This window comes from Mustelus asterias, chromosome 4 (genome assembly GCF_964213995.1).
Source record: "Mustelus asterias chromosome 4, sMusAst1.hap1.1, whole genome shotgun sequence".
Taxonomy (NCBI): Eukaryota; Metazoa; Chordata; class Chondrichthyes; order Carcharhiniformes; family Triakidae; genus Mustelus; species Mustelus asterias.
This window is the reverse complement of record NC_135804.1, coordinates 30,528,792-30,546,320: the sequence shown is the minus strand read 5'-3', so window position 1 is coordinate 30,546,320 and position 17,529 is coordinate 30,528,792. Positions and strand designations below refer to the sequence as shown.

Here is a 17,529-nt window from a genome sequence, read left to right as displayed (position 1 = left end):
GGGTGGGCTGAATGTCCTGCAACTTGTGTGCATTTCAATTTCTATTGCAGGGTTTTCAAAATAAATTCAGTAAAACTTCCACTGCCATCTGGCATCTTCTAAAAATGAATCTACTTATTGTAAGATTATATAATCTGATCAAAAGAAATATTAATGCAATAAGTTTATACTAGGCAGCGAATGGGTAACAGAAAATTACTGCATAGTTACTCGTGTAGAGTAACTTCTCTATGTCATGTCATTTTTCCTTGAATTATGAAAGCTCCTTCTAATTGTACAGTGATTCTATACTTAAAAAACAAGCAATTACCTGAACCAGTATCCTGACAAAGCTTCAATACCAAGTACTTTCATTTATCAAAAATTACAACTTTTTTCCTGATAACTCAATAAACAGTGAATGCGTGCCATTGGAAGCAAAAAACATGAATTAGTTCTGGAATGGGAAAGGGGATGTAGTTATTAGTGGCCATTTTAATGTGTTTTTTCTTCATAACACCATCAAGCTTAGCAGTTCCTCAAAGTCAAGTTATTTCAGAATGTGTCAAAAATGTGCCAGCGGTTCACAATTGAACATCAGTTGCAAAATACATTACTTGGGGAGCAAGCAAAATCTCAAATCCAAGTACTTTTTGATAGCTGAAATCAATGAGCAATTTAAAATATGCCTGATCTACAGCTTTCTCTCCATATTTTACTCTCTGGGGTATATATCATCAGTTGACTGATCCAAGGCTTTTTCCATTCCTGCCCTACAACATGTTGCCCAATGGTGCAATATGTTCAAAGTGCTTTTTGCCCCAATTTAACACTTGCAGCAACAATTTTCAAACTCAGTGAATTTGCATCCCAACATTGACAAAATTCATGCAGCCTCCAATGTATTGCCTTGCTACTCTCATCAATGAATGTAATACTTCATCATACAAGGTAAATCATCCCACTAAACCATATGAAAACAAAAATATCTGAACAATAGCAATGTTTCTTTAGTAACAAGACTATAAACCAAGTAATACAATTTTGAAAGATCTGCCAGCAATTCCCAATTTGTAGCTCAACTTTTAAAATGCATTTCTGCCTTGATTCTTTAATCATGTTCTGCAGTTGCTGTGCAGCAGGCCACATATTTGTCTAGGAATGATTATGCTACTGTAAACATCCAATGTTTAATTATTTTTATAGAATTTACCTTAATAATTTGCTTTGAAAAGGAAATATTACCTGAATAGGTTCCTCTTCTTCACATTGGCCAGAAACTAAAAGGTCACCATATTCTCCCATACACCAAGCACCCACCTGCACAAGAGGTTGCTGTTGAAAGATGACCAATTAGTAAGTTTTGAATACCTTCAGAAACAACTACTCAACACATTTTTATTCACTAGATTTGGTTAAAATTTATAAATTTGGCATGCTATTGAATCTTGAAGACACAAAAGAAGCGGTATGGGCCCATAGTTCAGCACAGTAATGGGTGAGAGAACATTTCCGTACCTACTGAAGATTGAAACCATAATCTTCGAAACCTGCCACAAATTCCACTTTCCTAGCCAACTATTCCCTTCCTCTCCCTGGCAACTGCGAGGCTGCTCACAACAGTAGTATCATTTCAGACCACAAGTCAAGCGTCTGACTACAAATCTGTGCCATCTTTAAGACTGCCTATTTTCATCCTTAGAACATTCATAGAACAGAATCATAGAATCCCTACAATACAGGAGGTGGCCATTCGGCCCATCAAGTCTGCACCGACCACAATCCCACTCAGCCCTATTCCCGTAACCCCACACATTTACCCTGCTAATCCCACTGACACTAGGGGCAATTTATCATGGCCAATCAACCTAACTCGCACATCTTTGGACTGTGGGAGGAAACCTTGCAGACAAGGGGAAAATGCAAACTCCACACGGACAGTGACCCGAGGCTGGAACTGAACCTGGGTCCCTTGCATTGTGAGGCAGCAGTGCTAACCACTGTGCCACCCTAAATGTTTGATTTTGTCGCTGCCTCAGCTCATTTGCTGCTGAAACATTCAATTGTACCCATATGACCTCTGGATTTGACTATCCTAATGCACTTTTGACCAGCCTCCAACGTTTTACTCTTGCATAAACTTATCTAAAACTCTGCTGTGTCCTAACTTGCACCAAGTCCCATTGAAGCAACTCAGTGACTTAATCATTGCCAACTCAGCAACACCAAATCTCTCCATGGCCTTGTCCCTCCCTCTCTAACCTCCTCCAGCCTTACTGCAATTTTCTTTGTGTGCCTCCAAGTTTGACTTCTTGCTTCTCGAGCATTTGAGTTTAATAATTCCAGCACTGGCAACTGTTTCAGATGCCGAGATCTTAAGCTCTTGAATTTTTTTCCTATGCCGCTTTCCTCTGATGCTAACCAACCTAATATGCCCATTTGTGGTTGGATATCAAATTTTGTTTGTTAATGCTTGTGAAGTGCCTTGGAATATTTTACTGAATCAAAGGCACTATATAAATATATGATGCTGTTGTGTGCACAGATATTAGACTTCAGATAAGTCCGAAGAATGGATGGGACATCGTTACGTACACATATTAAATTCTTCCCATTGCCCAAGAAGTCATCCTAGTAAAAGCACCATTAACTCAGGTTCAACTCGGAGTTAATGGGCAGGCAAACAAATGCATCTCAACTATCATGAGTCCACACTTTCCTTCCTCAACCTTTCTGTATATCTAGAGACAACTACCATGAATATTTGCAAAAATAGAAGCAAAAGTATTACAGATGCTGGAGATCGGAAATAAAAACAATGTGCTGGGAAAACTTGTTACTGAAGTGGAGTCATTTTAGTGTAGTGTTAATGGTTTTACTCTCCACAGATGCTGCAAGACTTCTTGTTTTTTCAGTTCTGTTTTTATAACCAATATTCACTATTAGTCCACAGACTCAAAATTACAACTGCTCTTGCTGTCACACAGCTCTCAATTAGACACTTTACAGCCAATCAGAATCAACATGGGGTTCCACAATTTTCAATAATCACCTTTACCTCTTTCTTTGTATGCAGTTATTGATGATTCAGCTTTACTACTCAAACCCCCAACAGACGCAGCTCTTGTTACTTTGCTTTTCCCATCAGAATATCTTTTCACCTTTACCTCTCATGCTCTTGACCTCATCGCAAACCATCTTTTTTGTTCTTCTCCCCCCCCACCCACCTTAAAAACTGTTACATCTCTAAGCATTTCCAATTCTGACAAAGCGTAACTTAACTTTAACATTGACTCAGTTTCTCATAAGATACAGGAGCAGAAGCAGGCCATTCAGCCCATCAAGTCTGCACCTCCATTCAATTAGATCATAGCTGATCTGATAATCCTCAACTCCACTTATCCTCATAACCCTAGTTTCTGTCTCCATTGACGCTGCCAGACCTGGTGAGTATTTCTAGAATTTGGGTTTATTTCAGATTTCCATAATTCAGAGTTTCATGGCAACTGGTTTATTTAAATTTATTTGAAAATACTGAAAGGCAACGGATCCAAATAAGGCTTATTTGTTAAAATCACGTTCCTGCCTACTTGCGTTACCATATTAATCAATTTTATTATCCAACATGTTGCACTTTTCCAGCACCAAATTTTCAATTTTCAAATTGTTTTAGTTAGACTTTAATTAGAATTATTGGACAACTGTAATTAGCCATTTAAAAAAAAAAGATGCAGCTATGGACATAGTTGGCCACTTCAAACATTTATCCACACTAACCCATAGGTTTGTTTTGTAGTCAGAAAACTGCATAATCATCCGATTAAAAATGGATGTCAAATCTGATCACGTAACAGGTTGGTGACCAGAATATGAATTTTTACAAAAGTGAAAGGAATAGCTGCACAATAATCATCGGCATGGATTTAGGAGGCAAATCTTAAATTTCAGCTTGCTTACAGGCATACTCTGATAAAATTCTGGATTTCAATTCCACTGTAGTTTCCCAAGGCAATGATCTAGACAGCGAAGTGTTGTATATTTGGATGAAATGTTTAATCAAAGCCTTGTTCAGATGGAGACAGTCCCACTGCATTGCTTGATGAGCCTTGGCCAACACTGATCCCTGAAGTACACCGACCTGCTGAGATTTTCCAGCATTTTCTCTTTTGGTTTCAGATTCCAGCATCCGCAGTAATTTGCTTTTATCAAAACAGTTTACTGGTGATTTATGAAATTAAGATCTTGCCAAGGACAAATTGGCTGCTAGGTTTATCTATATGACATCAGGAACACGCCAAATTCGATTTGCATGTTGGAATGTTTTTGAGGATGGAATAGATACAATTCAAGCTTGTGCTCAACACGAAATAACACGCAAGATAATGTACTATGGGGCAGACAGGTCGAAATACAACAACAGCTTAAACCTGGAATATGGATTTCGAAGAGGAAGATCCTGGCAAATCACCATTTTTTTTGATGACCAATAAAACATAGTTTTAGATTTTCAGAAAGTTTTGGCAATAATCCATAAAAATGGAACATGGGACTTAAAACAAAAAAATCAGACAGGAAACCAGTTAGATAATAGGAAACATTTATACGCTATGTCAGACTGGATGAAGGCACTGTAGTCACACAGGCACCTCATGTTTCTAATCTGTACAATAACCTGGTTTCAAAAACCCAACCAATGTTGAGCAAATTGAAATAGGACTAGCATCCAAAACAGGAAGTGCATTAAGAAACACTTACATAAAGGATTTAAAATGGACAGAAAAATGAAGGGATGAATCAAACAAACAGGTTTGAACTAAACTTAGTCCAAAGGAATACAGGGGATCTTGCAAGTATATCATATGGTACCTAAAAGTAAAGTGAGATCAGAGGACCTTTCTAGAAATTAGTGCAAAATCAGTTTGAAAAAAAATGAGGAAGTGTGTGTAAAATAATCTGTCAGGAAAGATAACAGGTGAAAACGCTTTAGATTGCAACTAGATGCTGGGAGGGAAGAATTAATTTGCTAAAGGAATGAGTTTAGGTGGGCTTAACGGTTTCTTTCATGTTTATTTTAAAAATACTCCCATTCCAATTACTCCATAGTTACCCACATTAAACTACGTGTCACATACTAGTCTAAACAAAAGATCCAAAACTTTCTGAATTATCACATTCCAGACGGAACAGAAATCTTGAAATAACAAAGACAAAACATTACCATTGCCAAAATATCAATCAACTGCCTTCAACTATTAATGCAATAAAATCAGCCTGGAGCAGAATATTGCTGATCATGAACCACAAAACCCAAAATATTTGCAAATTTTTAATAAAATTGTTCAGTTTTATCTTAAAATCAGCACACAAACAAACAATAGTCAAACATTGCTTAATGAGTTTGTAAATCAGCTTTCAAACAATGAGACGCTTGAAAATAGCATCTCCACTTGTTGTTTCAGATGCTATACCTGAGAAATATCTTCCAGGACGGCTTTGTAAAGTTTCTGCACTGTATAGGCATGCATTTCAACACTGTTTGTTATCAACTGGATCAAATTGGGCACTGAATCATCTCTTACATAACCGCCAGCCTAAAATGGAAACAGAAAAATCAAGGATTAGGGAAAAAATACTTTGCAATCTTTAAACACAAGTTGTGTATTAGACTCAAGAGTTTGGGGCAAAACAACATACATTATAGGAAATGAAGTACCATGAAAATTTCAGACAAAGTATCCTATCCCATCCCATCAAGCCCTCTCCCCCGTGAGCACTAACCTATATTAGTTTCTGGCTTCCCAAAGCCTCTAATTTAAAATTCTCAGCATCAAGTTTGAGTCCCTTCATGATCTTAATCCTCCCCACCTCTAATCACCTTCAGTCCTAAAGCCCTCAGAGAACAAAGAGTTTCTACAACTCTGGCCTTGACGATTCCTCTTTTTGCCACCAATAGCCTTCAGCTAACTAGAACGTCAGTCTTAAATTTCCTCCTTCGATTCCTCTGCATTTAAGATAGACCTCTTTAACCAATTCCTCCATTCTTATATCACCGTGTTTACTTCAATACCAATTTTTGTCTTGATTATGGTAAAGAATCTTGGACCCTTTTCCTATGTTGAAAGAGCTATATAAATACAAACTACTGTCAACTGTTGAAAACCACCATAGCCAGGATCTACATACTGACACTGCCACTACTTTAAAAAAAATTGAAATTGGAGAAGCCTCAGCAGAATCACACCTAGATCACCTAAACAACAGAATCACCCCTGTACAAAGGGCACTTACAGTTTGAGAGCTAGATGCCTCTGCCCTGCAGAGCCATCAAGGCCAAATTAACAATACTGGATTTGTGCCAACAGAAAAATACCGAGAACAACACAAAGTTGATTTAATAGCGTTAATCAGCAAGCCAAAAGAATCCATTACTGGTAACACTTTAATGATATCCATTTGACATGCAATCAGTTTGTGTGTTTCTTTAAAAAAAAATCATAGCGCTGTTATTAATTAATACATTTCCCAAACCAAGCATAGTCAAACAAACTTTCCTCATTTAATATCAAATTGCCTTCCAATTGATGCATGACATGAAGAAAATTAATTTCAAATTTTTCATTTGGTGTTCATGTCCAAGTGGATAGCTAGATACTTGCTGGACTAGATAAGAGGGGAAAGCAATCCCTGTTGCTCCTGACTCACAATCAGTGCTGAAAAAGCACATCACTTGACTCTCCAGAAGCCCACAAATCACTGCAGCCATGAAAATATGATGTGGAGATGCCGGCGTTGGACTGGGGTAAACACAGTAAGAAGTTTAACAACACCAGGTTAAAGTCCAACAGGTTTATTTGGTAGCAAAAGCCACACAAGCTTTCGAGGCTCTGAGCCCCTTCTTCAGGTGAGTGGGAATTCTGTTCACAAACAGAACTTATAAGACACAGACTCAATTTACATGAATAATGGTTGGAATGCGAATACTTACAACTAATCCAGTCTTTAAGAAACAAAACAATGGGAGTGGAGAGAGCATCAAGACAGGCTAAAAAGATGTGTATTGTCTCCAGACAAGACAGCCAGTGAAACTCTGCAGGTCCACGCAACTGTGGGAGTTACAAATAGTGTGACATAAATTCTGATTCTAGGATCGCATGATAAAGACTCAGGAGGAAAAAAGCAGAAATATTTATGTGAAATAGTGTGACATAAACCCAATATCCCGGTTGAGGCCGTCCTTGTGTGTGCGGAACCTGGCTATCAGTTTCTGCTCCGCGACTCTGCGCTGTCGTGTGTCGCGAAGGCCGCCTTGGAGAACGCTTACCCGAATATCAGAGGCCGAATGCCCGTGACCGCTGAAGTGCTCCCCAACAGGAAGAGAACAGTCTTGCCTGGTGATTGTCGAGCGGTGTTCATTCATCCGTTGTCGCAGCGTCTGCATAGTTTCCCCAATGTACCATGCCTCGGGACATCCTTTCTTGCAGCGTATCAGGTAGACAACGTTGGCCGAGTTGCAAGAGTATGTACCGTGTACCTGGTGGATGGTGTTCTCACGTGAGATGATGGCATCTGTGTCGATGATCCGGCACGTCTTGCAGAGGTTGCTGTGGCAGGGTTGTGTGGTGTCTTGGTCACTGTTCTCCTGAAGGCTGGGTAGTTTGCTGCGGACAATGGTCTGTTTGAGGTTGTGCGGTTGTTTGAAGGCAAGAAGTGGGGGTGTGGGGATGGCCTTGGCGAGATGTTCGTCTTCATCAATGACATGTTGAAGGCTCCGGAGGAGATGCCGTAGCTTCTCCGCTCCGGGGAAGTACTGGACAACGAAGGGTACTCTGTCCACTGTGTCCCGTGTTTGTCTTCTGAGGAGGTCGGTGCGATTTTTCGCAACAGACACCTCCAGACGCTGAAAAATGCCCTCATAAGAACAGGATATGGCGCTAGACTCATTGATCAACAGTTCCAACGCGCCACAGCGAAAAACCGCACCGACCTCCTCAGAAGACAAACACGGGACACAGTGGACAGAGTACCCTTCGTTGTCCAGTACTTCCCCGGAGCGGAGAAGCTACGGCATCTCCTCCGGAGCCTTCAACATGTCATTGATGAAGACGAACATCTCGCCAAGGCCATCCCCACACCCCCACTTCTTGCCTTCAAACAACCGCACAACCTCAAACAGACCATTGTCCGCAGCAAACTACCCAGCCTTCAGGAGAACAGTGACCAAGACACCACACAACCCTGCCACAGCAACCTCTGCAAGACGTGCCGGATCATCGACACAGATGCCATCATCTCACGTGAGAACACCATCCACCAGGTACACGGTACATACTCTTGCAACTCGGCCAACGTTGTCTACCTGATACGCTGCAAGAAAGGATGTCCCGAGGCATGGTACATTGGGGAAACTATGCAGACGCTGCGACAACGGATGAATGAACACCGCTCGACAATCACCAGGCAAGACTGTTCTCTTCCTGTTGGGGAGCACTTCAGCGGTCACGGGCATTCGGCCTCTGATATTCGGGTAAGCGTTCTCCAAGGCGGCCTTCGCGACACACGACAGCGCAGAGTCGCGGAGCAGAAACTGATAGCCAGGTTCCGCACACACAAGGACGGCCTCAACCGGGATATTGGGTTTATGTCACACTATTTCACATAAATATTTCTGCTTTTTTCCTCCTGAGTCTTTATCATGCGATCCTAGAATCAGAATTTATGTCACACTATTTGTAACTCCCACAGTTGCGTGGACCTGCAGAGTTTCACTGGCTGTCTTGTCTGGAGACAATACACATCTTTTTAGCCTGTCTTGATGCTCTCTCCACTCCCATTGTTTTGTTTCTTAAAGACTGGATTAGTTGTAAGTATTCGCATTCCAACCATTATTCATGTAAATTGAGTCTGTGTCTTATAAGTTCTGTTTGTGAACAGAATTCCCACTCACCTGAAGAAGGGGCTCAGAGCCTCGAAAGCTTGTGTGGCTTTTGCTACCAAATAAACCTGTTGGACTTTAACCTGGTGTTGTTAAACTTCTTACTGCCATGAAAATATGCAGGACACAGCCTCATTTAACCAGCAACCCACTTCCTGGGAGCAAGTTGGTTATCCACCACCTGGTCCTGGCTCAGTTAAAATCTGAAGTGGGCAGGTTCAAGTGGATTGGGTTCAGGTTTGAGATCTTAAATTTTAAATATCCAACCCAAAGTTTTGGGTGTTAAAATTCCCCTCAACATGTCAGATTGACCATTTACCATTGGGGTTGAAGGAGAAAGTGGTATTTTAGTCTACAATTTCAATGCATGTCAGCCTAGTTCCAAATCTCGTATTCCATTCAGTGATGAAATTGAACGTTGATTCCAAAAAAAGCACATATGCTTTCTTAGGGAAGTTGGCGTTTTGAGGTCGTCCTTATTTTCCAATGTTTCTCTCGACCAAGCTGGAACTTCAGATTTACTTCTTTCACCAAAACCAACTAGTCCACTATGCCAGATTGCTAAAGGTATTTGCCAATGTCTGAAATTCACATGAACTAAGGAGATTTTTAACATAATATAGCCTGTATGCACTTTGTCTCGTTAAACACCACCCTCGCCCCCCCCCCCCCCCCCCCCCCCCCCCCCATCATATCCATCAATGCTCAATGGAATTCAGAGCTATGCAGCTATGTACATCTAAGGTTCAGTGGCAACTAAGATAAATCCCTACAGTGCAGAATGAGGCCATTCGGCCCAGAGTCTGCACCAACCCTCTGAAGAGCATCCTTACCCAGGCCCACCCCCCCTGCCCCATTCCTGCACATCCACCATAGCTAATTCACCTAAACTATACACTAGGGGCAATTTAACATGGCCAATCCACCTAACCTGCACATCTTTGGACTAAACATCATTTGTTTTGAGGTTTCGCTACAAAATCAAGCTTCGTTCAACACCTAAAATGTCTGGTAATTACATCTTTAACAAGTACTAATACTAACAGTTCACACCACCTTAGCTGTAAGCTGAAGGGTGAAAACACAGCTGACCCCTTTCACCCTGATGCAGAGTAACTTTGCCAACTGTTTTTAATTTTATCTTGTTCAAAGTGTGGAACTTACTTTTAGTCTAGGATGCGTTCTTACTTTTAAAGCTCGGAAAAATTTGAGTAAATATTTGAATTACATTTTGTATTTTACTTTTATATCATTGATATTCCTCAAAACAGTATGTTAAAGCAATTTGATCCTTTGTATTTTGCCATTATTTGGTTTGCTATGATTGCTGGTTTAAATGGGCCTTCAGCCTTGTATCAAAAATCTTATACACTTCAGACTCAATTACCTTAACTTCAGAAGCCTTCGACATGGCGGCCATTCAATCCATCATGCCTGCACTGGATCTTTATGGGGTAGAACAATGCAAAACTAATCTCACTGCACAAATTTTCTCCCCAGTGGCCTTGCACTTTGCTTTAAATGTTTATCTGCTCTGTTTAAAAGATGCGTGGTAACTACCTTGACCAAATCCCATGACAATGCATTACAGGTTTGAACTCTGTGCAAAACAGAACTCGAGGATTATATTTTGTGGAGGTCACTTCAGTATAATTGGTTGAGGTTGCTCCAACTTGCATTTTTTTAAAAAAAACCAGAATCTTTAGAGCCAAACGTTCATCACAAAAGTTAGGAAATATTCAAACTGAGGCCCCAGAGTTGACAGGCCAGTGTCTCACTCACTACACCAGCAGTAGCCCCCAAAAATATATAATGATTCTTACAGAAGAAAATGCAGCAGCTTTATGCACACACCCCTCTTACCGTTGTTAGCACTTTCATTATTGTGTCTATGTGCCATCTCTTGGATGGTGCATACCTAGTAAAAGAAAAGCAATATGAAAATGTTTTTTCCCTATGGAAATGAATACAATTCTTTGTATTACTAAGTAATCTTTGTGCTAGTCGATTACCAAATACTAAAACAAAGATCATCCCAAGAAAGTCCAAACTAATCAGTTTACAGTTGCTTTCTGGTAAAGCAGTTAAAAAAATAAACTAGTAGGTGCTTAGTAATTAACAAGCAAGTTATACATGTAAAGACATTAGTATACATGTTTTTCTTTAACAGAATCATGAATATATGTTTTAATTCAATATGTTCTACACAATATGCACACTTATGCAGGAATTGAAAGACCTGTGAAATTACACATGACCATTAAATGCCCCACTGTGTAGTGAAGCAACTGACTACTGCAGCAATTAAATTGAAATTAATTTATATCTGATTTACAGAAATGCCATTTTTTCTACTTTGACCAAAATAGTTATTATATACATATTACAGACACAATAAGCTTTCAAATATATACATAAAATGAACTTCAATCAATTAAACTGAAGTAATACAATGACAATATTCACATGGGGTAAGATTATGATTAAAAAATTGAAAATAAGACTTGCTCAATTCAGAATTAAGGGAAAATTATAATCTTGATACATGAAGTTGTGGTGAATGATTGATTTTCAGACTGCAGTGAGGCATACATAAACATAACAGAAGAGCACGAGTAGAAAATTCAGTCCCATGAACTTGCTCCGCCGTTCAACATGATCATGGCTGACTGATTATCTCTGCCTCATCTCCACCTTCCTGCCCGTCCCCATAACACTTCATCCCATTACTAATTCAAAACCTATCTCCCCAAATTTGTTTTATGTTCTGGCATCCACTGCGCTCCACTGTACAGAAATCCATAGATTCATTACCCTTGGAGTGAAATAATTCCTCCTCATTTCTGTTTTAAATCTGCCACCCCTTAGCCTAAAACAATTTGTTCTAGAATGTCCAACAAGTGGAAACATCCACTCTATCTACCCTCAACATTCAGCACTAGGACTATTACTCTTTTTAATATACAACTCGCATCTACTGGGGCAGGGGAACACACAGCCAAGTTGGAAATTTGCAGAAGACAAACTTAAGTGCAGTTAGTTAACAAAGAGGAAGAGTGTCAGAGCTCAGAGAAAGTTGAAATTGGCAGACACATGGCATATTCAACACAGGTGTAAGGTAATACTTTTTGATAGGAAGACACTACATGCTAAAAGATACAATTCTAAATTGGGAACAGAGACCTCTGCACAAATCTCTGAAGTGGCAAGACAGGTTTACAAAGCAGTTAATAAAGCGTGTGATCTGAACTTCATAAAGAGGCAGAGTACGAAAGGCACTGAGCCTTTAGAAAACATTAGTTCAGCATCAGCTGGACTATTGAGTCCAATAATTCACAACCCACGTTAGAAAGAATGTGAAAGCTTTGGTGAGGACAAACAAGATTTTACTAGAATGACTCCAAGCATGAGGATTACAATTATGTGAATAGATCACAGAAGCTGGGATTGTTTCTCTTTGGGAAGATGAGGCTAAGAGGAGATCTGATAGCAATGTTCAAAATCATGGAGGATTTAAAGATGACAGAAAGTGTTTGAGTTAAGGTGATTGGCAAAAAAAAACAGATGACAGGAAAGAAAATACCATGCGAAAAACCCCCTCTGAGTGGCTAGGTTTTGGAAAACAATGCCTGATTGGATAATGAAAACTGATTCAATAGTAGCCTTCAAAATGGAACCAGATAAATACTTGGAGAAAAGAATTCAGGGAAATTGGGTTGCTCTTCAAAAGAGCTGGCATAGACTTGATGGGCTAAATGGTCTTCCTTCTGTGTTATACTATTCTATGTTTCTTTGATTATGCAAAATCAAGAAATGGTTCACATTAATCCCGAACTGTTTTGTGAATACCCAAGGCGATATGAAAAAAATCCCCTGCAATCCTATATGGTCATTGAGAATATCAATTTACATAAAAAGCACAAGTATTTGTTTACACCCAAATTAACCTTCTGGGATGTAACAAGCCGGGTAGATAAAGAGGAATCAGGAGATAGAGTGAATTTGAATTTCCCAAAAGACATTCCATGAAGCGCTATGTAAAAGGTTACTACACAAGCTATGAACTCTCGGTACATAGGTGTTACATTAGCACGTATAGGCTGGCGAACTAACTAGGGTTCAGTGCTGGGGCCTTAAATATTCACAATCTGTATGATGACTTGAATGTACAAAGTGTGTTGTAGCTAAGTTTACTAACAATACGAAGATATATCAGAAAGCAAGTTGTAGAGGACAGTGTGCAAAGGGCTAGATAGGTTAAGCAAAGTGGACAAATACCTGGCAAATAGACTATAATGTGGGAAATGCGAGGTTGTCCATTTTGGTGGGAAGAACAGAAACACAGATTATTTAACTGGAGAGAGACTGCTGTTTCACAGGGTTCGGGGCATCCTTGTACATGAATCACGAAAAGTTAGCATGCAAGTATAGTAAATTATTAAGACAACTGGAATGTTAGCCTTTACTGCAAGGGGGATGGAACAAAGTAGGGAAGTTTTGTTATAGCTGTAGAGGGCACTGACAAGACCACATCTAGAGTACTGTACAGAGTTTTGGTCTCTTTACTTAAGGAAGGTGACCTGCAATGGAGGTAGTTCAGAGAAGATTCACTAAGTTGATTCCGGAGATGAAGGGATTATCATATGAACAAAGGTTTTCCTGTATTCATTGGAGTTTAGAAGAATGAGGTGACCATACAAACATGACCTTGAAACATGATATTCTGAGAAGACTAGACAGAATAGGTGCCGAGAGGATATTACCCCTCATGGGGGAATCTAGAAAAAGGGGGCAAAGTTTAAAAATAAAGGGTCTTCCATTTAACTCTGAGATGAGGAGGAATTTCTTCAGAGGGTTGCCCATCAGGGGCGGCATGGTGGTAGAGTGGATAGCACTGCTGCCTCACAGCACCAAGGACCTGGGTTCGATTCCTGGCTTGGGTCACTGTCTGTTTGGAGTTTGCACATTCTCCCCATGTTTGCGCGGGTTTCCTCCGGGTTCTCCAGTTTCCTCCCACAGTCTAAAGATGCGCGGGTTAGGTTGATTGGCCATGCTAAATTGCCACTGTGTCAGGGGAACTAGTAGGGTAAATAAATGGGGTTATAGGGATAGGGCTTAGGTGGGATTGTGGTCTGTGCAGACTCGATGGGCTGAATGGCCTCCTTCTGCACTTTAGGGATTCTATGATCTTTAGAGTTTTGTACCCCAGAGAGCAGGGGAGTCCAGATATTTAAATATTTTCAAGGTTGAGTTCGACAGATTAATGATTTACAATGTCGAGGATTATGACTGACTGGCAGGAAAGTGGAGGTAAGTCCTGATTTTATTGAATGGTGAGGCAGAGTCAAGGGACTAAATGCCCTACTCCTGCTCTTTTGCACCTATACAACCCATCATACAGATCTGTGCAAGATTTGTATTTGTACTTATTCAATAGCAAGTTTATACTGCTTTGGTATGACACTCAAGAATATAAAGTCTTACTTCTCTGCTGCAAGAAAGATGCCAGAAGCACAGTCTGCTTTGAACTCAGGATCACACAAATCCAGGAAATACAACAATTCCTTCATCATTCCTCGAATGTTATTTCCATTCACCAGAGCAAAGCTCAGTTCCATTGCACGTCTATACAAGTAAATAATAAAGTGAAATTAGTTCACTCTGCGCTACCTGAATGAGAAAAACTGAACCAGTTTTCAAGATTTGAATTGTTTAAATTATGAATCAAGATGTTTAATCCCATTTACAAGCTGCATCTCTGGAGAACATCAAATCAATTTGTAGTTACTATGAAGGAAAAAAAATCAAATTTGGAACACTAATATTGAAAAATAACCCACTAACTATTCAACATGGCAATTTTCCAAGTATAGCTGCCAAATTAGGAGCATTAAAATTATATTACTCATTCTATTAAAAAATATAATTATTGCCTTTCTTCAAATTTCTCTTGTAATGTTTCAATAACAGTTAATTCTTCACTGTTCAGCATTCATCCACAGATTATCCAACACAATTTCACTTTGGCATGGCTATGGTGCAATGCACAAACTGTAGGAATGTACTCAAACATCTCAAGAGGTAACCAAGTCCATAATCCATTAAAGCATTACCAGCCACTGAGCCCATGCTCAGGTTTCCTACCTTGCAATCTCTGCATAATTGTACTATTCAATATAGACAATGTAAAAACTTCAAACATGGAATCTTTACCTTTTAATAGATACATCCAAGTCCTTCAAACAATCCACTATTGTACTTCTGTGTCTTTGAACTGCATTATGATCAGTTTGGACTGTTTTGAGCAGCGATGTCAGTGCCACATACCTTAGAACAATGAAAAATAGTTACAAGTTTAAACTTTAGTTGTAACTGTATGCATTTTAAAAACAGAATGATCTGTACATAATGTAATGTATACTGAAAATCTGGAATAATGAAGAATTCTGTTGACAGTCCATTTGTTGCAGAAACAAATCAGAAAGATTTGGCTTTTCAATTGAGCAGGCAAAGGTTGAGTTTAAGGTGATTTCCAACACCGAACTCTGATATACAAGCTGCATTCTGTGATACAACTAAAACCTGGATTTATGTTGTGCCTTTTAAAAAAAAATCACAGGATATTAACGTGCTGAGCCACCAAAGGTCAGCAATTCAAATTTAGAATGCACAAAAGGCTAAAATTGAAGCAAAGGTCCTGAAGGATTACAAGGCTGGAGGAGGCCACAGTGAGGCCATGGAGAAAATTCAAAACAATAGTCAGAATTTTTTGAAGTAAATCTTTGTTGGACTGAGAGCCACTACAGGTAAGCAAGTATACAATGATGATAGTCAAATGGGACTTGGTGCAAGTCAGACATGGCAGTGAATTTCAGGTTTATGGCAGGTGGAAGACGGACATTCAGCCAGCAATTGAACAGCAGTCGAGAGGTAACAAAGGTATGAGAGGGGATTTCAGCAGTGGATGGGCTTAGATAAGAATTGAGACAGAATATTTTTTGGAGGTGGAAAGCAACTGTCTTGGTGGAGTGGATTATAGGGTCAAAGTTCATCTCAGTTTAAACAGGATGTCAAGATTGCAAGTAGTCTGGGTTAGGTGGTGGGAGAAAGTCGATGGTAACTGAAGGCTACAGCTTTGCTCTTCCCAATACTTAGCAGGAGGAAGTTTATGCTCATCCAGTACGGGATGCTGGACAAGAATCATGGCAAATTAAAGATGGGAGGCAGAGAGGGGTTGAGAGGTACTTGAGAAACTTACTTTTATTCATGATGCCACTACAAATACATCTTCCCCAAAGCATTCTGCAGGGACCACTCCATCCATGACACCCTGATCCACTTCTCCATCCACTTCCCATGCAACACCTGCCCCTTTACCTCCTCCTACCTCACAGTCCAAGGCCTCAAACACTGGGTGACCGCTTTGCTCAGTTCGCAGCATGACCCAAATCTTCCTCTTGCTTGCCACTTCACCTCACCATCTTGCTCTCATGCCTATATATCAGCTGTTGGCCCGCTTCAATGTTCCAGCGAAGCCCATCACAAACTGGAGAAACACCTCATCTTCCGATGAGACACGTTACAGCCTTTTGGACTCAACATTGAGACTCCTCCACCTTGACAACCCCTCCCTTTTGTTTGTTCCCCTGCCCCCAACCTCTCCCCCACAGGGCCATCCGTCACTTGTTTAGTTTTGTTTCACTGGTCGCTGACCTTTGTTCTTCTAACAACACAATATCTTTAATGCCACCATCAGCATCTTCTTTAGTTTTTAGTGCTACCATTAACGTGTACTTTGTCTTGTGTCCATAACATCTTTGTCAATCTCTCCTTAGCTCTCACCTATCCATGATCTTCTATTCTGCTCCACCCTCTCCAACTATACAATTTATCACATTTCAACCCATCTTCAGCTCTGAAGAGCCGAATGGCTCAGAATGTTAACCGTTTTCTGGCTCCACAGATGCTGCCAGACCTGTTTATCCAACATTTCTGGTTTTTATTTCAGATTTCCAGGATCCGCAGTATTTTGCTTTTATTACATTTATACAACCCATCTCATGCTCAGGGCATTCCAAAGCATTTCATAGTGAATGAAGTACATTTTTAAAGTTGGAATTATTATAATGTAGGAAATCACAATTGTCTCATTAGAATGCACATTATACATTTAGCAGATCCACATTCATTGTTTGAAATTTAAATAGCATTTGAGATCAATCTAGATGTTTTCAATACGAGTTAAGAAAACCATCCTCATTTCTGTTACGCAAAATCAGTTCACAGATCAGTTTAAGCCAATGAACATACCTAATATTTTTGTCATTATTGAGCAAGAACCGTCCCAAGATATTTATGGCTAAAACCTGTAATAGATTAAATGTGAAATTATGTTAATTATGTACAACACTGTTACATGAACTGAAATTTTAAAGAGGTTTCCAGATTAATAGTAGCATAAGTTATCTTTTATGTGGGCCACACAATCATCTATAAGGCAGGTCCCGAGTCCTTTGCCAACTTCTGGAAAAGGAGGAATAATTGCCAAATTTATGTTACTGCTTCAAATCAACTGATTTTGGTGTTCAACATTTACAATTTCTGCTCACAAGCACACT

At 39.8% G+C, this 17,529-nt stretch overlaps 1 protein-coding gene across 4 annotated transcripts in view; it reads right to left on the bottom strand.

Annotated features, from left to right (window-relative positions):
* The window catches only part of ap1g1 (adaptor related protein complex 1 subunit gamma 1), a 119,945-nt gene that overhangs the window by 42,998 nt on the left and 59,418 nt on the right, over positions 1-17,529 (bottom strand). For all 4 annotated transcript variants that reach the window (XM_078210757.1, XM_078210755.1, XM_078210754.1 and 1 more), the window contains exons 10-15: positions 17,222-17,277; positions 15,125-15,238; positions 14,396-14,536; positions 10,775-10,829; positions 5,448-5,570; positions 1,225-1,314 (exon numbers count right to left, since the gene is read on the bottom strand). In XM_078210757.1, coding sequence (XP_078066883.1) covers positions 1,225-1,314; positions 5,448-5,570; positions 10,775-10,829; positions 14,396-14,536; positions 15,125-15,238; positions 17,222-17,277 — 579 coding nt within the window. The remainder of the gene's footprint in view (positions 1-1,224; positions 1,315-5,447; positions 5,571-10,774; positions 10,830-14,395; positions 14,537-15,124; positions 15,239-17,221; positions 17,278-17,529) is intronic.